The sequence below is a fragment of the Micromys minutus genome, assembly GCF_963924665.1.
Source record: "Micromys minutus genome assembly, chromosome: 19".
NCBI classification, from domain to species: domain Eukaryota; kingdom Metazoa; phylum Chordata; class Mammalia; order Rodentia; family Muridae; genus Micromys; species Micromys minutus.
Window position 1 is genome coordinate 30,676,062 of NC_137954.1, and position 23,839 is coordinate 30,699,900.

General features: G+C 36.6%; 1 protein-coding gene across 2 annotated transcripts in view; it reads left to right on the top strand.

Annotated features, from left to right (window-relative positions):
- The window catches only part of NYAP2 (neuronal tyrosine-phosphorylated phosphoinositide-3-kinase adaptor 2), a gene marked incomplete at both ends in the record, with an annotated part of 237,240 nt that overhangs the window by 157,747 nt on the left and 55,654 nt on the right, over positions 1 to 23,839 (top strand). For both annotated transcript variants that reach the window (XM_080932764.1, XM_080932765.1), the window contains one exon: positions 17,785 to 17,994. In XM_080932764.1, coding sequence (XP_080788890.1) covers positions 17,785 to 17,994 — 210 coding nt within the window. The remainder of the gene's footprint in view (positions 1 to 17,784; positions 17,995 to 23,839) is intronic.

A 23,839-nucleotide genomic window follows, 5' to 3' on the forward strand; every position in this document is an offset into this window, starting at 1 on the left:
GTGTACATTTCCTTGTTGATTGATATAGGAGGGCCCAGCCCACTGTGGGTGATGCCATCCATAGGGAAGTGGGTGTGGGCACTATAAAATATGTTGCCTATCAAGCCGGATGAAATAAGCCAGTGAGTAGCTTTCCGATATGGTTTTGCTTGAGTTCCTATCTTGACTTTCCTCAATTATTGACTATGACATAGTGTTGTAACCTGAATGAACCCTTTCCTCACCCAAGTTGTTTGGGTCAGTGCAACAGACAGCAGATTAATATAACTTTCATGACACACTGACCTTGTTAATGATTCCCTATAGAAGACATTACGCCACTTCCCACGCCACAGAACATCCCTTTATCTTTTTCAGTTCTACCTCTTCTTCCTTTATGCGAGCTTTTTCCTCTACTTATGTGTATAAGCTATTCTGGCATAAAATAGGCAGTGTTGTATGATGCATGTGTAAAGGTATGATTAGGATACACTGAGTAGTTCACTGTAAGAGCTCACACTCTTTCTAGATCAGGGAGATCTTTAAGATGAGTGCTGATCCCAATGATTCACTGACTACACGAATAGTGAATGAATAAGTTACTAGCAAGTGTTTGAATTTAAGGGTCATATGCTTTTCTCATTCCTGGGCATAGTCTTCTTGAATGCGTTTTACAGTATATTAGTATATATAATGTATATTACATTATTGGAGTTATTGATTTTTTTCCAAATCTAAACTTTCTAAAAGCAGTCTAAAGTATCATCATCATTATGAAGTATTGAAATCTGAGGTTTTAGCAGGGACACAAGATGAATAGCAGTTAAGATAGTGAAGGACCAGATATTCCAGCAGACACCAAATAGAAGACATAGGCTTAAAAAATTTATACCCAGTTTACATACAAATAATTTATACATCTAAATATGGAAAAGTTTTATTAGTTAAAAGAGGAATCAGGATAATTACATTTTGAGAGATGATGGGAATAGTCAGTCAACAACACAAACGAAAACCAGTACTTTCTGTCTCAGGTCAAATAAGAGTTAAGGTAAATTCTATCAACAATAGCAGTGCACAGGTTTTCAGGTTTGCTGGAAGCAGTCTCAGCAACTGGTGAACTTAGCTGGGCTGCAGGTGGCATTGAGTATGACCTGTTTACTGCTTCAATTTTAGAAAATTGAAAATGAAAATAAAATAAGATAAAAATAAATATTCGTTTTCATCGATTTGTTTAAATATTTATTGTTGTACTAGTTCTAAAACTGCTTCAATATAGTCTAAAATAGTTTGGGCTCTCAAATTATGCATGGGTACAAATGTCTATATGTATGGATATACATGTATATGTGGCTGTGTGTGTGCACGTGCATCTGTGCATGCATGCGTGAGTGTGTGCCTGTGAGGGTGTGTAAAAAGAGTAACATTTCAATGTCCTGGGAAAACAGATAGATTTCCACTTAACTGCTGTTATTTTAGGTAAGACAAACTTTCATAGCAAATGTTTTTTTTTATTTGTTTTGTTTTTAGTTTACCTTAAAGGTTGTTACAATTAAAAAAGATATACATGGAAGTAACTTATTAACCATTAATGTTTGTGTGGTTTAAAGTGGAGACTCACAGGACCCCAGATCTATCTAGAAAGAATATACAGTTCATAGTAAGAGACTAAGATGGAATGGAGTGAAATCTGCCAGAGATGCTTGCTATGGTCTGTGCATTGTTCTTCTCAATTAGAACTGGATAAAGGATCTGACATCTTAAGTGAATAACCTTGCTACCTGAATCCTGGAGCATAAGGAATTGTAGACAACTCAGCCATTTTCTGCACCCACAGGAATTGTACTGATTGCAGAATGCTGAATGAAATCTAAGTCTTCAAGATAGGAGATGCAAGTGGAGAGGAAGAGAAGTGGGGAGAGTAGAGAGAGAATAGGAGAGAGGTGGGGGGAGGTGGAGTAAGAAGGAGGGAGGTGGAGAAAGGAGGAGGGAAGTGAAGAGAGATGAAGGGAGAGAGAGGGAAGAGGAGAGGGGAGGGAGGTAGATGCTCATCATATAGATGAAACCACCACCCCTTCCAAGTAGCAACTCTAAGACTAAGCATTCTGCCTTCGTTACATACAGGTCCAAACCTTATGTTGCTAGAAGTATGACAATCACAGAAATTCAACTGTCGATGTGTTCTTCAAATAGTTGACATATATTCATTTTCTTTTAATTTTCTTACATTAAATGCCCATCCCCATTCTTCAGACTTAAGCTTAAAATTTGAAAAACAGAATTGTCAGAACTAGCAAATATCCAAGTTTTATTTTAAAGCACATGTGCCACCACAAAGGCATTGGGTTAACACTAAAGTCTTAAATGCAGACTAGTGGGCCCACCAAGGCTTTATGACAAATGGCCTTCCAGAATAATATTTATTAGGACAAAGTCAAAATGCAAAAGCAGTTGTGGAAACACTTGTCCATTTTCTTATTTTATTTATTTATTTATTAACTTCCATGGCTTTTCCTGCTATGACTTTATCCAGATGCTCATTAAGCTGAGATTTACTTTACACATCAATTTTTAATATTCGTACCTTACAGTTAAGTGGAATCTTCACCACAAGGCTTCCCAGTTAAAAGCAGTCCTGACCTAGTTCCTTGTGAAATCAATGGAGGGCTTCAGAGAACTGGTAAGCAGCTGTCATTTTAAGGCAGCCAGCTCATAATCTGTGTTGGTGGTAAATGTTTCCCAGACCTAGGTTATCAGTTCTCTTCTTTCTGTCTCCTTCCTTACCCCATCCCCTTTTATCCCCACCCCTTAATTTTATCCTGTTCCCTGTCCTTCTGTCTTTCTTTCATGTTACTGTAAAACAAGAGAAGGCTGCAGTAAGTGTGGAGTCCTAGAAGTGAAATCATGCCACAATTGTTGGGTCCCCTGGGAGTTGTGAGTTTAGCTACATATGAAGTGGTTTCTAATTAAGTCTGACACTGGAGGAGACCATAGGCCTAAACCCTCTGTTCCTTTCACACAGCCATACTGTTGCTGGCTTTCAGATATTTAGTGTCCCAATGTCTTCAGAGTAGGACCAAGATTAGTACCATCTATATGGCAAAGTCATGGTCCTTCTTGACTAAGGAGCAAATAGTGTCTACATGTGAACAGGAGATCTCATATAGGGGAGCAGGTAAGGTGCCCATCAAAGGTTAATGGGCACTCAGAGGGTTAGTATGAATGCTTGGCCCTAGATCCTGGAGTTTAGCTTCCCTCTAAACTTCATTGTAATTAATCTAGATTAATAGACTAATAGGAAAGTGTGAAATCCAGCTGCTAAGCCCAGCTATGATGGGAATCTTCAAAGGCCCAATAATTTCTATTATAGCAGAAAAGCAAGTATTGAAGTTAAGAATCAGCTTTATTACTTGTTATCTGCTTATGCCAATCCTACACACCACATAAGTACAAACTCATGTATCTGTTTATTATGGAAAACTCTGTGTAACATTCAACTTATGACTTTAATAATTTTAAGAATACAGTTGGATACCAGTCAGTAAATTAGCACAATATGCAACCATCACCACTGACCATCTCCAGAGACGTTTTCACTGTTGTTGTTGTTGCTTTATTCTTGTTCTTGTTCTTTCTGAACACTTGACAAAACAGTAATCCCTAGTCTTGTCTTGACACCATTCCAATTGTTCTGGTTTCTTAGACCACTCTGGCTAACCCAAATGCAAGGATACAGTTTATTTCTTTTGTGCCTGAGTATGTTGCTCAACTCAATGCCTTCCAGACTCAACCTTGCAATTTCCTTTCTCTTAATGATTTGCGTATACAGCACTGTTATCTGTACATTATTCAGGGACCTATGGGATACTTCTGTCTCCTCATTGTTTTACCAATGCTATGAGGAACCTGGATATACAACAATATGATTAGACTAAGCCTTCAGCACTTGAGAATGGAGGAAGGTCCTGGGTCATGTAGCAATTCTGTTTCGTTTCTGAAATCCCTCCAGTAACGCACAATAGTTTTGATTCCTCAAGTCTTGCAATCTCGTGTTAATCTTTTAAAAATCTTACCAATTATGAAGCTCAGTATTTCAGGTTTGAGTTTCCATAATGATCAACAATGCTGATCATTCTGTATATATTTATTACCTTATTAACAAATCATCCCTAGAGGAATGCATACTTGTACTGGCTGGTTTTGTGTCAACTTGACACAAACTGCGGTTATCACATAGAAAGGAGCCTCGGTTGAGGAAATTCCTCCATTAGATACAGCTGTAAGGCATTTTCTGAACTAGTGATCAAGGGTGGAGAGTCCAGGCAATTGTGAGTGGTGCCATCCCTGGGCTGGGAGACCTGGGTTCTATAAGAAAGCAGGCTGAAAAAGCCAGGGGAGGCAAGCCAGTAAGTAACATTCCTCCATGGCCTCTGGATCAGCTACTGCTTCCTGAACTGCTTGAGTTCCAGTCCTGATTTTCTTTGGTGATGAACAGCAATGTGGAAGTATAAGCTGAATAAACCCTTTCCTCCCCAACTTGCTTCTTGGTCATGATGATTTGTGCAAGAATAGAAGCCCCTACTAAGACAATACTCAAGATATTGTCCATTTAGAGTTGTATGGTTTGGGCATTTAAGTGTGTTGGGTCATGGATGTTATACAGATAATCTAGGCATAGTACATAGTGTGTGTGTGTGTGTGTGTGTGTGCACGTACACATGCATGTAAGCATGCTCTATATGCAGTCACACACATAGGCAGAAAGCAGAGGACATGGGGTGATTTTCCTTTTCACTCTCTTCCTTATTCCCTCAAAATGATGTGTCTGTTCATTGAAGCAGAATCTATTTGAGCTAGGATGGTTGACCAGATTCTAAAATGCCCTTCTTTTCTTTCCAACACTGGGGTTACAAGCATCCATGACCATGCATAGCTTTTCACATGAGTGCTGGGAATTTGAACCCAGGTCCTCCTAGTTGCACAGCTAATTCTCTTACTCACTGCACCATTTACTCAGCTCCTAGTATAGTATTAAGTCCTTATAGATTCAAGGCTGCTTGTAACTCATGTCCCCACTCCACAGCTTGTTCTTTCATCCTGCCACTTCTAGCTTATTTTATTTTGTTGCTCATACCTTATTGCTAAATTCAAATATCCTTTCCATGTATCATTTAGGATTTATTCAAATGTTTTTCTTGAATATTGCAAAGTAAGATAATCTTAAAAAATGAAATGAAGACTGGAGTTGTATTTATAAAAGAGAGAACACTATTTTGAGAAAAAACACAATGGATAAAATATTTCGTTGCACAGACTAGGGCAGGAAAGCAGATGGGTGGGTGGCTTAAGAAGAAACACCTTAGAAACAAGTCTGGTTCTCTTTATTACAGTATATCTTTCTGGATCTCCTGGTGCATCTCCTGGACTCAGAAGCTCATGTCTGCATCCACAAGGAGGGTCTGAGTATAGTCCTGACCTCATCTAAAAAGTTTTATATTGCAAGCCCTGTATCTCAATCCTGTCAGAACTATGTCATTTTTCTTTTTAACCCTTTTCAGATGTTTTTTTCTAATCTTTTCTTTCTTAACCTATGAACTTATATCCCAAAGACTGAATAACAGAACCTTTGTAGGCCTTTTTTTTTTTTTTTTTATCAATCAAAGTGATTTCCCCAAAAAGATGTCTGCTGCTAACTAATTATAAAGAAAGATAAGACAGGATTAAAAATTTTAGTGACATCAAATATGAGAATGACCTCTAGGAAAAGACTTTTCTACATAAGAACTCATAGCAACTAGACAGAGTACACAAGGCCTGCACACACAAAAGGTGACATGGGAGAGAAAAAGTGGGCAGGAAGCCTATTCCTAGGTGGGTACCTATTGGTCTTTGCTAGTTGATTCAGAAGGGAGAGTCTTCCATGACTGTGTGTGCTTGTGTGTGCATACGTGTGTGTATGTGGGGGTGGGACGGTAAGTAAGAAAGAGACAGAAACAGAGGAAGTGAGAATGAAGTTGCTGGTTATGGTATAGGGGTTGATCTTGAAGCACTTGGAGAATAAATTTGATTAAAATAGATAAAATAGCATTTTCAAAGAATTAATATTATATTGTTAATATTATAGGGCCTCAACTCTACAAAAAGAACTACAGGTAACTAAGAAACCCGAGAGTAAGACAAATACTCTTCTCTAGAGAATATTATGGCAACTGGATATCCAATTCCAAATGATCATATAAAAATACATATAAGTAACATTATACACATTGAGAAGGTTATACTTATGCATTTAAGAATATATACACATAGATACATGTACGCACACATGTATATGCCAAAAATTAATGATTAATGAATAAAGAGGCTGAATTTGAAAGAAAGTAAGGAAGGATATATGAGAGAGATTGGAGGGAGTAAAAGAAAAGGGAAAATAGTGTAATTATATTATAATAATGAAAAATAAATATTGCATATGTATCTATATATTTCTATTGGTTTGGCCAGTAGGTTGATTTGTTTCTTAAATATGTTCATTTGAAATGTCCTTTTGTGGAGAAATATCAAATCAGGTTAACAACCCTGGTGATTCTTATGTGTATTTATTTTCTTAGATACTCTGGCATATTTTATTGCCCTAGAGTGGTTCTAACACACCCATACACTCTCCGCCCACATTTTCTAGAAAACCGATACAGTGAAATCCGGAATTCTATGTGACTTTGGTGCTGGAGACATCAGTAGTATCATCATTGGAGGGTCATTTTTATTTTTGTAGATTTTTTTTATATGAACGTCATCTTCAAATCTGGCCGTTAGTAATTGGTATTCTAGTATCACTTGTTCCTTTGCTTTAGGGAACTTTAGAAGATAGCTTTCTGAGAAGCCGTGCTTATTGTGTGTACTGTTCATGGTGGGCGCCATTCTTAGCATTTGATGTCTGCTTTGGAAACATTTATGAATGTATTTTCAGAGTCACATCTTTCAGGAAGAAAAGAAGTGATATTTTTCTTCTCATACACTAATATTTTTAGTGCTTCAGAGTTTCTAATTCTCTTAAGATGGAGGTTTAATCCCATCTGTCTGTTAAAATGATTTGAGGCTTAATTAAATCTCATTGCACCTGTGCATACATTCGACTCCCCACACTGTTCCCACTCACCAGCGGCAAAGCCTTGTCTTTCCTTCAAAATTTAAAGAACTGAACTATGACCTTTCTTTTTAAAAGGCATGGGCATGCAAGACAGAAAAATGCTTGGAAATAATAAGCGAGCTGCTTCCTGTCTGCCTTAGATCATATGCATCTTTTACGTACTAATAGTTGTCATTGATGTAATGAAGTTGTCTTCTTTTCAGAGTTGGTTTGCGTTCTTTTATTTTATTTTTATTACAAGATAGCATAGCTAAAGCAACCAATAAAATAATCAGATACCATTCACACCACTATGTGAATTTGAATGTTCTTAGATATGGAAGCCTTATCTTGCCTTATGTAAGAATTGGAAGGCTTATCACAACAGAAATAAATTATAAAGATAATCTTCAATTTTGAAGCAATCAAGTATTCTTCCTTCTCTCCCTATACCACTTTCTAATGTAAAAAAATAAAGTTCTTAGAAATGTGAAATAGATCAGCTCCTATGGTTTTTACTTGTTCCATTCTCTTGCAAAAAGGGGAATAATTAGGATAATTTTATCTAAAAATAGCTAAGACCATCGAAGAAAAGGACAACCCAAGTTAACAATACAAACTATCTTAAACAGTCATAAAAATTTTACACAATATTAAACAGTTGCTCTGAATCTTAATATTATAAATAAGAAAGAGTTTAAAATTACCCATGCTGAGAATCAACTCTAGAAACTTTAATTTAATTGTAGTGCAAGCATGAAGTGCAAAAAAAAAAAATATAAAAAACAAACAACAACAAAAAACCCTAGCTCAAAGTCTTAATAATTCAGGAATCAGAGTATCTAATGTAGACTCTATTCTAACACTTATCCTGAGAAAATGGGCTTGAAGATTCTTTAGTCTCAATGCTTCATGTACAGATAAGCACATGGATACACAGAATAGAGCAATGGTCTGCCAAAGGTCTGAATGTTAATTAGGGGCTAAGTCCAACCTGATATTTAAGGGCTTAGAGCTCCAAAGACGATTCCTGAACATCGTCACTATACTATGCTTTAGCTGGGACTCTCCACATCAAAGTTTCTAGGGTGTAAGCCATTTGCACATAGTTCTCACAATTGCTGGTGTTAATTCCTGTCCTGCATTAGTAATATAGGCTTGATATTCTCTAAGAACATTTAGGTCATTTCTAAATTTTATGCTTAACCTATGCAACAGAAATCTTGATTATGATTCATAAATACTTAATAGTAATTCCAATACAGAATAATATAGTCTTGATAATATATAAAATCACCCTCCAATACCAAAGTCCTTCCTTCTAGCTTTTAAAATATTTTTAACAGATTGTTTACTTCCATTCCCTAGTCATTTTCTTTGTCTCCCACTGTTCAAAGGATTCCTCTGCTTTGATCACTTAGAAGTAGACAAAAACAGAGAAGGTAGACAGGGGCATCAATAGAATTCTACAATTTTCCTTATCAAAAAATTAATCTTTGAATTCTTTTTAACAGATAATTATTGTATTGTTTTTCTCATGACACTAGTAAGCAGAAACTCTTCAAATGAATCCATATATTTTTGAAAATTTTAAAGAAAAATAACCAAAATTACAGCCCTATATTTCCTTTTAATTTGTTCATCTTTATGTTACTTCTCCAGAGTTTCTACTGTACTCTAGGTGCTGGATTGTCCTGGATATAGGCAGTTGCTAAAAGCATTCTGTACAAACATCCATTCTATATAAAAATCAAATAGACTAAAGAGTCTAGGAAAGAGATTATTTAATTGTTTTAAAATCTGATTAGGACAGGTTAGCATTTTAGTTCAAAAGCAAGTGGAAATTAGTAGGGAGACATGAACATAAAATAAGACTTCTGTAATGGACTTAAGTTCCCATGATGTGTTCCTAATTCTAAACAAATAAAAATTCTTTCTTTTGCAAATTGCGATAAGTTCACCTGCATTAAATATAAACACTAAAAGTTGTTTACACTGGTGTAAAGATGAAACACCAGTGAATATTTAGTAGTTCTGCTTCTTGGCATTTTAGAAATAACTACATAACCCATTGCAAAGCTTAGTCTAGTACTTGGTGGCATACTCATGTTCAGGCAAAGACACTTGGCTTTCTGTGAGTTTCATGAGGACTGAAATAAAGCAGACATGATTATGAGCCTCTGACTTAGAAAATTCCACATGCTTTCATTTTGCTTAATTCTCATAGGTACATTTTTTCTTTAAAAGCAATAACATCATCTTTTCCTGTTTATCAAAAATGAAATAATGTAAAACCTGTAGCATATTTATATATCAGCTCTGATACAACTGCTTCCAATAGACCTGTATTTTTAGTAGGAAAAGAACACTAGGGCCAAAACCTTGCCCCCTGCTCTTGCTCTCTTTGCTCTCTGCCCCTTCTCTCCCTATTCCCCTCCCTCTTCTCTTTCCACATGTTCATGGCCAGCCTCTTCTCTCTTCTCTCTTCTCTCTCTCTTTCTTTTATTTTTTCTCTCTCTACTGCCCCTTAACTCCCCTCCACATGCCCATTGAGTACTTTAAAAAAAAAAGAAATAAAACAAGACCAAGGTCCTCTTCTCCCATTGATGCACTACAATGCCATCCTGTTGTCCTGTGCTACATATGTGACTGGAGCCATGTGTTCTACCTTGTGTACTCTTTGGTTGATGATTCAGCTGCTGGGTGCTCTGGAGGATCTAGTTTGTATAGGGCAATGCCAGGGCAGGGAGTCAGGAGGGAGTGGGTGGGGCAGCATCCTTATAGAAGCTTGGAAAGTGGGGGTGGTGTAGGGGTTTTCCGGAGGGGAAACTGGGAAAGAAGGTGGCATTTGAAATGTAAACAAAAATATCAATAAAAAATAAAAATAAAAGAATTCAGCTTAAAAGCAAAACAAAACTTACTTCTTTACCAAACTGTTGAAGTCTGACCAGTGCTGTTTGATATTTCTGGACATTTCTCATGTTTTTACTCACCTACATTCTATGTTCTATGAGTCTGGGTATTGATTCTCATACATCAGTGCAATTCTGGGGGAAAGAGTGGTCAAAGATCTGGAAGTCATCTCAAAACTATTCATGCAAGGAATTCTGGGTCCTGCAACAAGAGAAGTAGTGTAGTTGTACATATAGTGAAGTGACAAGGACACATGACTTGATGGCCTTCACTGTTATGATGGGGCAATAGAAAAGGAATCAGAGGTCAAATCCTCATGGGATAATGCCAAGGCAGGAGGTGTAACTGCCTCAGATCAAATACTTTAAACCAAGTGATAGTAAGTGTAAATAAACATGGTAGTACTTGAGATTTGCAATGGACTTTAAAAGTGGCCCTGTTTGGTATTACACAACATAGCCAGAAATGAAGGTAGACAATCCCAGAAAGAAAAGATACTACACCAGAGTACTAAAGTCAACACTGCGTTTGCAGTCAGCCCAACTGTAGGTCACATCTACCCCTAATTGCTCACCAGTCAGGTGTTTCTTGGTAGTAAAACCTGAGTGAGTTTTGGTTTCCTTGTCATTTAAAATGATGATAAAGTCACATGGCTTGTGAATCTTGTCAGAATGTCATTCAGTATTACTTTATATAACTTCTTTTTTCTATTCTACAGAGTCCCTTTTCCATGGTACTCATGAGGTCAGTTCATTGTTTGATTGATCAAAATCTCAATGCCTGATTTGAAAATGTCTAGATGGAGCAAGACTTTTACATTTTAAAGGGAGGTGTATTTTCAAGAACAGCTTTGGCGCTATTGAAGTCTTAGATACTTTGATTTTCTCTACAACTGTCGTAGAGGTACAGAGATGTGACAATTAGAGGGGTCTTTAGGGGCATCTTTGTTTCAGTTCTATCATTTTATTTAGGAAATCTAAACTGGTCAGTATTGCTTTCTCCGATTCACAGGGGGTTCCAGAGTTGAGCAGGGTATCTACTACAGGTCATCACAAGCCGACACCAGCACAGGAACAACAATCTTATGTTTAATCTTTTCTTAATATGTAGCTTATATCTAAATTTTTTTCATATTGAATGTTGAATTTTTTTCAGCATTTTCTAAGAATCTTATGTTGACATCTATCATGGCAGAAATCAGACTCACTTCACTACTTCTTTGTTGCTAGTTAGATGGACAACTACAAAGAGTTGGACATGTGGTGTCTCAGTTCCTTCATTCAGCTTCTTGTACATAATACATGTAAACTCTCTGTTGATTGTTCCAACATATTTATTTTCTACTTAATATAAATTTATTAAAAGCTTGGCATTTAAAGTACTTCTTAAATACTCATCAGAGAGTATATATCTCATAAACACATTTTCCTAGAGTTAAGGCAAGGAGGAGAGCAATGTTGAAAGATTGAGCTTTCTGTGAATGTTGTGACATGGAATGTCTGAGGATGTGTGGATGTGTTCTTCTCTATCATATCAAATGTCCAGAGAATCAAGGACAATATTTGAGAAGCAGTTCTCTCCATTCCTGTGGGTTCCTGGGATCTGACCTAAGCCTTAGGCTTGTGATGAAAGAGCCATCCTAACAATCAAAAATTATAAATTTGTTAACATATGTATTGTCACTGTTCTTTAATTTTCCTGTTAGTATACTTCAAAAGTCTTTTCTTTCATTAGAAATTCAACAATGTTACATTTAGACTGCTTTAAATAGAGGGGTTAGAATAAACTAATATGTTAAATTCTGTGTGAGGATAGTCTAAATGCCACAAAAATAACAAACTACAAAATGAATTGTTTAATGCAATACAGTGGATTTGTGTATAAGGCATGTTCCAGGCCAAAAATTTATCATAGATGAGGTAACAATCAATTAATGGATTGAAAGATGAGGCCCTGTTAATGGGATGTTCCATGTGTAGGCTCTAAGAGCTCTTAAGACCTCAACAAATTTCATAATGCAGGAGATGGTGTAGCTTAAAGATGTTGCAGGATTTTCAGGAGCACAATTGAAAGAAACAATCACCACTCTCTCAGCATCTATTGGCTAGAATAGGGTTATGTCATTTTCCCTCTTACAAGGAGTGCTGAAGAGATTGATTCAGTTCATAGTCAGAGAGAAGGGCAAGTCAATTTTTTGAGTAGTCTCTGCCCAGAGATCTTCCTAGTTCTCATACCATGCACACAAAGGCAATTGTAAGTAGCATTATTCCAACATATTGCCTCTTAGCCCTACACTATTAAAGCTACACTTTCTTTAGACAAACTTTACCATACTAATTAGATACTCCCAAGCTGCTTGGTGATTTTGGCGAATGGCTTTTAGATACAGATAACTTTGTGGTTTTGCCTCAGGATAACTGTCACTGGTTTAAATCATCTGCTTGTACAATTAAATAATTTCTTTAAGAACAAACATGGTCCAAAATAGAAGAATAAGTAGAATTTTCTGGGAAAGTAGACATAATTGTTAAATTGATTTTCCTGCACCCATGAGAAAGAGAACAGTTGATTTCTGAGTTTCAGGGTACTGAGCTAAGTGGTGTCTTGGTATCCTGATTCTCTATGAGGTTGTTGCCATCTGTCATTTTGTGAGCTTGGGTGAGTTGTACAATGTGCCTTTCCTGCTTTAGAAGGTTAGAGCTGGGATAGGGTTCGAGCCCAGCTGATCCAGTGTGAGTAGTGTGCATGAAACCCTGGGTTCATCTCCAGTAGCTCATATATCTTGATATGGTATGGACTTGTAATCTCAGCACTTGAGAAATAGAGGTGGGAACACCCAGTTCAATGTCTGTGCCTACTTAGCAGTTTGGTTGGTAACCATGGATGGAATACATTAGACTACATCTGTATGAACAGCCTCTCATTAGACTTTGGTGCATACTAATGTTTCAACGTGCCTCTTGTACAACAGGTACAAGACTACTAAGGTAGTACATTGACTGCCTTCTTAAAAACAAACTTGGACTTTCTGATTTATTTTAAAACATCAGATCTTCAGGCATCTGAGCTGTTATTATCTTTCTGTATATGTATTTGGAAAGAAACCATCCCTGGGATGTCAAAAGTGACCCCAAATGACAGGTTCACATAAGAGTGAAGGAATGATGATAAACAAAAGTTTGCCCCTGATCTCCACTGCCCTTTGATTATGGAGACAGGAGAGATTTTGCTCTGCTCTCTTAGAGATGCAGGAATTGAGATGACAGAGGGTCACAGGAGGACTTCCTTTTTGTCTAGACTCATAGGTAAACTGTCTCTGTCTTGCAGCAATCAGCTCTAAACAGAACTGTTTTGAAAGAAACAGTAACATACAATTAGAGTTCAGATTGGGGACACAGAATGAGAGTTCATTTGTATTGTAACAAAGACATGACCAAGGGGAGACAAGTAAGCTCAGTATTGATTTACCTGGGTGTTTATCTAAAACAAACAAACAACCCAAATCAATCAGAAGCTAAGAAGCTGCTTCTGGTTTGCTTCAGAAACAAGCATACTGCTGTGATTGGCATATGTCCCTAAATCATCTATCAGTAGTAATGTTGGATGAGGTTTTCAGCACTTCTTTGTGTATACTATGAAGGGATTGATTGTTGTAGGTATGGATTAATTATCATGCAAATTAATAATAATTAGATGGTATTTCTCATAAAAGAGTACGTTTGCTTCTCACTATCTCTCTATATTTGTCCTTCCTTCTTTCTTCATTGCTTTCCCTTCCTCTCCCTCTTTTCTTGCTTGTTCTCTTTCCATTCTACCTTTAAGAGATGATGAACTTCTGAACTCTCAGTAGTTGTGAGCCCTTCAATCTTGGACTTTCAGGCTGTAGCAATGTAAGAAAAACATATCTATACTTTGTCAATGACCTGGTTAGCATTAACACAGGCATTCCTTGGATGAATTCAGTGTGCAGAACACAGATTCTATAAGGAGTTTCCATATAGAGTCTAAGAAATATCTTATGGACAATTTAAGTTTCTAGATTCAATCCTTGTTTCAGTTGGTTTTAAACAACATTAAAATACTTAGATATGATTAGCTGTCCTTACTTCCTAAATAGAGTTTTTTGAGCTTGCAATATTTCTTAATTGCATAGTTCTTATTCCATTGTCTTAGACCAATAAATTTGGTGGTCCATTTTCCACTTGTCTCTTCTTGACAGTAATTTTGAGGAGTTCGATATTTTAACAAGAAAACTTACTTGGTTTTTGGAAGCATTTCAATATGTACATGAGAAACATTTATTACAAAATAAAAGTTCAATAATACACTTATGATTTTCTCACTAATATAAGGTCTTTGCCATCTAATTACGAGGCATACATGAAGGTGCACACATTTAATCCTGAACATCACAGAGTCTTCAATCATTTTGTTCAAGTTTCTCTAAATACACCTGCCAACATTCACCGAAACGAACCCTTGGCACTTACAAAGAAAGACACGAGGAGAAAAATAATGTTCCTCTTTCTTTCCGAATCTGTATTGGGCTTTTAAATAGTTGCACATGAGGACTAAATGACACTCTATGAGATCTGAGTAGAGTGATTTGAATAAGAACAAAGAGGCTGACTTTGTCAAAGATGCCTTCACCAAAATCTTCTCCTTTCATATTTAAAATATCTGAAACAACAGTATTGGATCCAATTTTAAATCTGTGATCTTTATCCATTTATTTAGATTTGAGCAAGTTCCAACTTCAGGGGCTCTTGTATATGTGACAAGTTATTGGAGAGAAGGTGGCAGAAGAAGGGGAGAAAGAGAAGGACAGAAAGGAAGGAAAAGACAGAGGGAAGGGAGTCTTAACTCATATGCAGATTACTGCAAAGGATGAATTATTCTGTCGAAGTTACATTCAGGTAAAAGAGAGGAGCCCTTGGTTTTGAGGCCGTGATATTCTGAAGTCAGAGTTCCATTTTGTTTGAGAGTGTTAATAAACAGCTAGGGAATTGCCTATGTTGATCTTGTCTGATGCTAATTTAATTCCATTTGTCTCGGAGTACTGAATAGCAAGTGTTGGTTAAATGGCCTTGTTCTAATGATTATGATTAAATGTGTTATCATTAAAATATTTTGACTTCTTATGTTTGAGTGCAGTGTAACTGTAATCTAAGCTTATAACAGGTGTCTTTGGAGACATGACCTCTTCCTGATATTGCTGTTAGATTGAACTACTCGTCTGGTTTGTTCCTACCGTACAATGCAGTTCTTGTAATTATATAGCTGTGTAGCTTCTTAGGGCTGGAACAGGATGGAGCATTGAGAAAATGAAAGAAGACCAGACAGATGAGAACAAAGAAGCTGTTTATTCAGAGCTTTCATTTGGCAGACACGCGCAGCAGGCAGAGGAGTGGGAGAACAGTGCAGCAAAAAAATGTGCAATGAAATCTGGCCTACAACTGTTTTCCCATCATCCAACATGCATGCAAACAATTGGACCCCTACTTAACAGCACCCCCTTGTGCAAATAGCAGAGTGTTGACCCATCATTTCATCCAATCATGGGCTACAACTACCACAGCGTGTCCAAATCAGGCCCTATAGCCGGGTGTGCTATTTCTGTCCACCATTTCCCTTTCCTGTCTATAATTACTGCTTGCTCACCCTTCCAACTGAAGCCCTGCTAAGCCTTAAGACCCATGACCATTGCTGCTCAATTCATATAAGCCTCTACCCCCCCACCCCCATACAGCAAGATTATAAAGAACCAAACATGACATTGGTGATCAATCCTGATGAAAACTGGTGAATATTTCAAGCTAAATTAAGACATGAAGACAAAAACACATTTTAAAATTATTGTTTATCAAAAAAAACTTTACACGAATTAAACTTCCAGTATGATGAGTTTTATTTATCATCATCATCATCATCATCATCATCATCATCATCATCATCATCATCAAATGATCAGATTTTTTAAAAAGCATTACCAAGTTTGTGCCACTTTAATACATTCATTATCATTTGGTTATCTGGTTCTATTAGAAATAATGTATTATCTGTACGTAGTAGAAAGATATTTGAAGAGCTGACAAACCTGCTGTGTAAATTAAGTGAAGTAATTATTAAACAGGATGCTTACTGCCAGGGGCACCAGTTTTAAGAACACAAAACCAAATCCAACAAAACAGCAGCAACAGCATAGCAACAATTACAACAACAACAACCAAGAGCCAAGCATGTGGCTTTCAAAAATCTTGGTTATAGAGGCAAAATAGACATATGGAAAGATAATACAGAATGTTAAAATACAGATAACCAGAAGGCATGACCTGTGGACTGGTGAAGCTTCAGAAGCCATTAAGATTAAGTCACTGTGTGTGAGTTCATTTGCTCAGCTAGAGCAAAGACATTTCAACTTAGTCAGAGGAATAAGATTGATGATGAAGAAGGCAGCAGGAATGGAGGAGTGTGACAGAGGACATGGCCATTTTGACACTGTTCCTTGGGTGAGGGTGTCATGTTAGATAGGAAGGAGAGGCCAATGTGTCAGAGACTCTTAAATAAATTCAGACATTGGTTTGTGAGCAAGAGAATCCTCTAAGTATTTCTGTCAGGAGTACCTTATGATCACATGTGCATTATAAATGGATTTTTTGTCTTGTACCTTGGGGTGTCACAGATAAAGTTGAGAAAGCCAATTGTGATAAATTAAGAAACTTAATTATAGCTTAAACTAGGATTATTGAGATAGGTTTGATATTAAGTAGAGATGGGTGAGAAAAAGACTCAGAAACAGTCAGTAGATTCTTTTGACTGGCAGACTTAAATTTGATATTTTGCAGTTAAAGACCAGAACAGGTAATTTCTTAGAATGGATGAATGGATAGATAGGAAGAGCCATTATCTGAGGCTTTATTACATTACCTTGTACATTTTATACATTATTTTGTATATTTTGTACATATTTGTACATTACCTAAAATATGAAATATGTCTGTCTATAAGGCATCCATTGGATAATGAATCTAAAACTAAGGGGTAAAGAAAGCTTATCTTTTGATGAAGAGTTTGGAAAATCATTAAGAATTAAATGAACTTGTTGTTGAAACAAGAAAGCTAAAGATCATACAAATAATCTATAGTGAATGAGAACAGTGTCACAGATAGTGGCTTAGGGAAAACTACCGAATAAAGAATGGTTTGAAAAAGAAAATTACACATGACACAGAGCGGGGATTGATGCAGAACATAATAAAAGAAAAGGAAGGATCAATTAATGAAAATTATCAAATACATAATTACCAGTGGTAGATGATTTGATGGTCAGAAAATATGTGAGCTAATAAAAACTCACTATACTTTCTTAAGAAAAGCTGTACTTGTAAATGGCTGAGTTGACTTGTACCAGAGTAGACCGAAGTAAAAGTGAGTGAATATGAATTAGGAAGGAATATAACATGCTTCTTAAAAGAATTTATTAAAGATGAAACCAAGGAGGAGCTTAATAAAAAATAACCAAGAGTCATTGAGGAGTTCTGTATCAAGAGAGAAAATTGTTTTCTTACTGGTGATACTAAAGTAGCCACACCTTAGAGAGAAAGGAAATTCCCCATGGGACTTTTTTTTCTGTTATATACTCCAATACAATTCTGTTTTCAACAATATCTTACATATACTTTAGAAAGTCATCCAATGTTTTCTAAACTTTATGTGAGGAAGCATCTAATTCTTTAATCACAAGTAACTTTGTTAATACACAGAATCCACAGAGGAGCTGAAAGTTCGAAGCCACAGCACGGAGCCGTTACCAAAGTTGGACAGCAAAGAGAGAGGTCATCACGGAGCATCTTCCTCAAGAGAGCCAGTGAAAGCTCAAGAATGGGATGGAACCCCAGGTCCACCTGTGGTCACCAGCAGAATGGGCAGATGCTCTGTGAGCCCCACTCTGTTGGCAGGAAGCCACAGTTCAGGTAAGCATGACCTTGTCCTTCCATATGGCTTTATAAATCTAGAAGCTGCTCACATACAGATATCCTTTAGGGAACCACCACCTCAGATCAGTCTATGTCCACCCAGACCAGCACTCTAAACACCCGCACTAAGGGATAGGAATACCCAGAATACCATGATACAGCTAGTTATAGAGATGACAAAAAAAAAAAAAAGGATGCTTCATGCAGCAGTCTACACTTAGAAAAAACTCTACCAAATGTCTTAAAATATAACTACAGGTCTTAACTCAAGCCACTGCAATTTATGAAAATTTCATGATTTAGTGTTTGTGGATCTTTTCTTAAAAAATATACAACTGGTATAATTCAAACAGTAGCATAACTGAGGATATAAATATATCAATCATGATTTGAAGGCACTAGAGGGAGAAGCTATTGTTAGTCACACAGTCACTGTGCATGTGATATGTATAAAGCTCTCAAATCCAAACCAAGGGAGAAAGCACTAATGTACTTTTCAATTTCACTTCTTGAGATTAAAATATGCAATGCAATCCTGCATGGCTAACAGATCAGTATTATTAAACATAAAAATTGTTAAGGCAGCATATGTTTGCTTTGATCTGATTCGTCTACATGTTGGACTCACAGAGAACTGTCAATGAAAGTAAACAGTGAGTAATCAAGAAACTTAAATTTTCTATTTTCCAAAGAGTACTAGGACTGTGAAGGAAAGAGCAATCCTTTCATGTTTTTTTTTTTTCGACTTTGATACTCATCTAGGAAAGCAATTTACATGAATTTAACCTGTCTACTCTCAGACACAGGTAAGTTAAAATCTTGGAGAGCCAATTATCTTTGTAGTTGTAGAGGGATGTTTCTGGGAAAGACCCAGCCATAGCCTCTTGGATTTAAAATACCATGTGAAGTTTAATGGTGGAGCCATCCCATGTACACTGTGAAGAAGTTACCATATAGCACAAGTTAAAACTCAATAGAAGAAAAATTCTACACATTTAGCATAAATTCTCAATGATATTTATGTTAAAGAAAAAATGAAAAGAAAAAACCATTATGCTTAATCCTTACACACCAAGAAAACTTTGACTAATTCCAGGTTACATCCTGTTTTACATGTACTTTATGCTCATTGTAATGAGTAAGATCTGAATGCACACTATCAAACCTTTAAAAAAAACATAAGCACGGACAAAAATGTATTTATATGCTTTTATGCAAAATGCTTAAAATTTGTACATTTATCTTTGTTTTTTAAAATAAAATGGTTAAAAAAAGAAAAAAAGAAAAAAAATGGCCATAGGTACATGTGATGGTTAGTCTTAATTGTCAATGTGACATATTCTAGAATCACCTGGAAAGGGTATCACTGAGGGACTGTCTACACCAGGTTAGCTTGTGGGATACTGTGCTCATTATATTAGTTGGTAAGGGAAGACTCAGCCCACTGTGAGTGGCACCGTTCCTTGGCTTGGCCCTTGAGCACTGTATGAGTAGATCAAGTGAGATAAGTAACCTGCATACATTCACTTATTTTTAAACTTTGGTTGTCAATAGCTGCTTCAAGTTTTTACTAACCTGCTATTATGAGATAAAATAAATTTGCTTTTGTTAAGGTATTTGTAATAACAATTAAAAGTGAAATTAAGACTATCTGTGCATGCTGTCAAAAATAAAACAGATTTGAGACTACATCACACAGTATTTCAAAAACAAAATATATAAATATGAATAGCAGACACTAATCAACTAAAGCTAATAACTAATTTAGAGTTTATCCGTATTTTATAGACATCTAAAATTGTATAATGTCTACCTAAATTATATGAGTAATACATTTAGAATCCAGACATATTTTATAAAAACAAAAAAAATGTTATCTAAGAACCTGTGATACATTAGCCAGCACCTTTGGGCCAGGGATCAGAATGATCAATCAAATATTCCTACGTTGGTTATTAAAAGTCTATTGATACACAAGTAGATCTTTATACTGTAATATAGCTATTTTATTTTAGACATTGTTTTCCAAAGAAACAGAACAAATAGATATATTGTCTAGAAAGAGATGCATTATGGAAGCTTTAAAGATCCCGATCTTGTAAGCAAATGGTCCAGGAAAGCCCATGGCATAATGCACTTCAAATAACTTCAGAGGCACAAGCAACAGTCTGAGTTCAGAGCTTTGAAAATTACATTGTTAATGCAATTACATATTAATGGTAGAAGAAGATAAATTTTCCCAGCTCAAGAAGAGTGATAGTATCTGTCCTCCTTTTACACCTTCACTGAATAGCATGGTGCTTATTCACATTGGTGAGACTAATTTTCTGTTGATTTAAATATTCATCCCTTAAAGAAACACTCCCGTTCAGATAAACATAGAAATAATACTTTACCAATTTTGTGAACATTCCTTAGCTCAGTCAAGTTAATATAAAAATTAAAATGTGAAATATATATCAGTTAATCCTTCCTGGGAAACTTTGATTTTGGATCAGATGTTTTAGTTGATAAAGAGAGTGATTTCTAGAGGCTCACCTGAATGAGTGGAATGAAAATGCATATTTTCTGATGAAACTTGAAAACCTCCAGGGTGCAAAAAATGTGTTTAATGTAAAGAACTGTAGACAATGGAGTGAGAATCTACTAATGTAGATGGGCTTCTAAGGGATCTCATATTAGTTGGATACACTTCTACCAGAATGCACAAGTCAAGAGTCTACCATGTGGCAGACATTAATTTCTAGCACCTTTGGCACTGAGACTGGAGGTGTGTAGCCACAGGTTTTCTACAGCTGTTACTTGATGCCATCATTATCTTTGGAGCTCTCTATCCTGCTCATGTATCTTCCATGCTTCCATTAAAGATTGTTTTTTTTTTTTTTCACAGCCCTGGGTTTAAAACTGCCATTTAGGCAGTATTTCCCAGTAGTCTTCTCATTTTCATCCAACTGCTCAGAACTGGGAAAGGACTGTGAGACCAACTGCTGATTGAAACAGAAAGGGCCTTCCCTGAGAAAGCAAGACCTTTCTTCTATCAGTAAAGGAGAAAGATCACTTCTAGTAGAGATAATGAACTCACATAACCATAGACACTTAATTACCACATCATATTTCAATTTTAACCACTTTATCTTATATTGTGAAGCATCCAATGATGACTTTAAGTTTGAGTGACAGGAGGAGCTTTTTTTTGTGTGACAGAGAGTATATTTGAGATGTGGAGCAAGGAATCATTGAGGAAGCTGGAGCTTGAATTCTGACACTTAATTTGGAAATACTCCTTAATATTTAAGCAAAGGGCCAGCAGAGAGTTAGAATTGCAGATGTGGACCTCATGAAATTCAGCAGAACTTCAGTACTAGCCTAGAGAACGTAGGAATGGTTGCAAGCATAGGTTGATGAGCCATCATGGAGAAGAGAGAAGACATGAAAAAGAAGGCAGTTAAGAACGGATTCAGAGAGACCATCTTTAAAACTTTAAACTGCCTAGACTGTGAAGGGGAATGATAGAATTCTCTAGTGAACAGTCAGACTCTCACTGAACAGTAAGTTGCACAGGAACTAGTAAACATATGCCTTATGCTTTGAAGCACTTTAATCTTCCTTCCTACGAAGTTCTCAGTTTAAGTAAATGGTGTTCCAAGTTTCTATGTTCTTCTATTGCATTCCATGAAAGCAACTGCTGTGTCTATAGTCATTTGCTGGGAGTTTGAGAATTCAATTAGAAAAGAGAAGCACAACACACTGCCTTTCCTTTCATTTGCACTTACTTTTGAGAGCCCAGGAAACTACCTAAAGGTGCTGCAAAGTAGGTGGCACAGTGTGATAGGGGCAAATCTCTAGAACTAAAGAGGCTACTCAGAAATTCAGGACATTTCAGACCGTAGTGCTTCCATTTGCCATATTGCTCATACATCTATGTAAGTAGAGATCAGTAAAATTGCTGTTTTCAAAGATAAAGTTTCTGAATTGTGAAGAAAAGAATCAGTAAAAAATATGGGACAACAATTGTTTGTAAATTTTAGAGAACAATGTTGGCACATTGATTTTCTTTGGTGGGATGAAATACTCAGATGAAAACAACTTAAGCGGGAACAAATTAATTTTGGCTAACAGTTCAGAGAAGTAGGAGGAGAAGCCACTGTCTAAAAGGCTGGAGGCCGCTAATCACATTGTGTTCACTGTAAAGAAACAGAGTGATAAACATTGTACTTCCTTTCTCCCTTCTACACAGCCCTGTATCCTATCCTAGGCACTGGTACTACCCAAGGTGAAGGGATCTTCTCACCTCAACTAACCCACTGAAGACAATTATCCACAATTATGCCCAGAAGCTTTTCTCCAAGGTGAATCAAATCTCATTGAGTTGACAGTTGGGAATAGCCATCTCACCTGTATAATGTGCATTCCTGGTGGCATTGGCTTTCATTGCCTCCAAGAACACAAATGCCCATACATCTACACATACATTTGCATACTTATGAGCAGTGACCCTCACTTCTATTTCCCTTTCATGTTTCATGAAACTGACTATATTTCTCTTTCCTCTTTCCATCTGTGACATCTCTCTCCATCCTGCCCTGATTGTTCTCTTTGTTCCTGTATTTTCCCCACAGGGCAACATTTCCTGTCTTCTGATACCTTCCCTTTGAGTCTCAAACAGACTCTGATGCTCTGTTCTCTCCATGGCTCTTGTTTGGTCCTGAGTCTGAGTGCCTTCTGTACACTTGTTGATTCTCATGCCTTGGGAAGAAAAGACCAGTCCTCTAATGCCTTGCAACCATCTTCAGCTCCCCTTCAGCCCTGACTTCCCAAAGTGTAGCAGGACTACTATTTCCATTTCCAAGAAAAATCTTGGACATTTTCAGTCCATTGCTTCCTCCCTTTTTCTACATAGAGAATCCAGTGGAATTTTAGTTTTACTTTGCAGTATCTCCTGTTTACCTTATTCATATCTCTGAGATCTCTTTACTGGTACCCATAATATCTAAGTTCAAACCTACCTTGGAATCCATGTCAGACTGTATTTCCTACAATACTGTTGGTCTATGTGCTGTTAAAAAATTTCCAATGTTTCCAAATGTAATGTCACAAAAAACCTGTTACTTTTAATTACTTTATTGTCCCATTATTTTATGGAGGGAAGAGGAGTGGTAATAATGAAAAAGAGTAAAAAGTGTTTCTTAAGCTTTAAGTTTTATTTTTCTGAATAGCAAGAGTTTAAAATAAGTGACATATGTCCTGATAAAACCCCACAGTTGCATCAGTTATGACAAGCATAAAAACCAAATCCTATTGACCTTTGACCTTTCAAGCTAGCTAGCCAACACCTCAATCTTATCCTCCCACAAATGTGCTTAGGTTTTTAATAAGAAAATATTGGCAAGAAAAGAACTTTCTGGACTTGCTGATATGGAAGAGAAGAAATTGAGCTAATTGTAACTGCATTCTCTTCTGTACACTTCATTATTTTCTTTAATTTGCTAAGTCATTGGACCAGTAATGGTTTGGTAGAATTGCTAGAAGAGTAATCCAGAAACCTCCTCCTTCATGGTTATTACTGATACCATACCTCACATAGGAAGGAAGAGTATTCCCTTCTATCTAACATGTCAGTTTCTTTCCTCTGGCAATCTGAAATGCCAATAACAGGAACACACACACACACACACACACACACACACACACACACACAGACATACACACACACACACATACACACACACTCACACACATATATACACCTACCAGCATAGGTGCTTGCACATACACATATTCACATAAACTATTGCTTTACCCAACGTTGTTTAGCTCCTTGAAATAGCTGTTCTTAACAGCC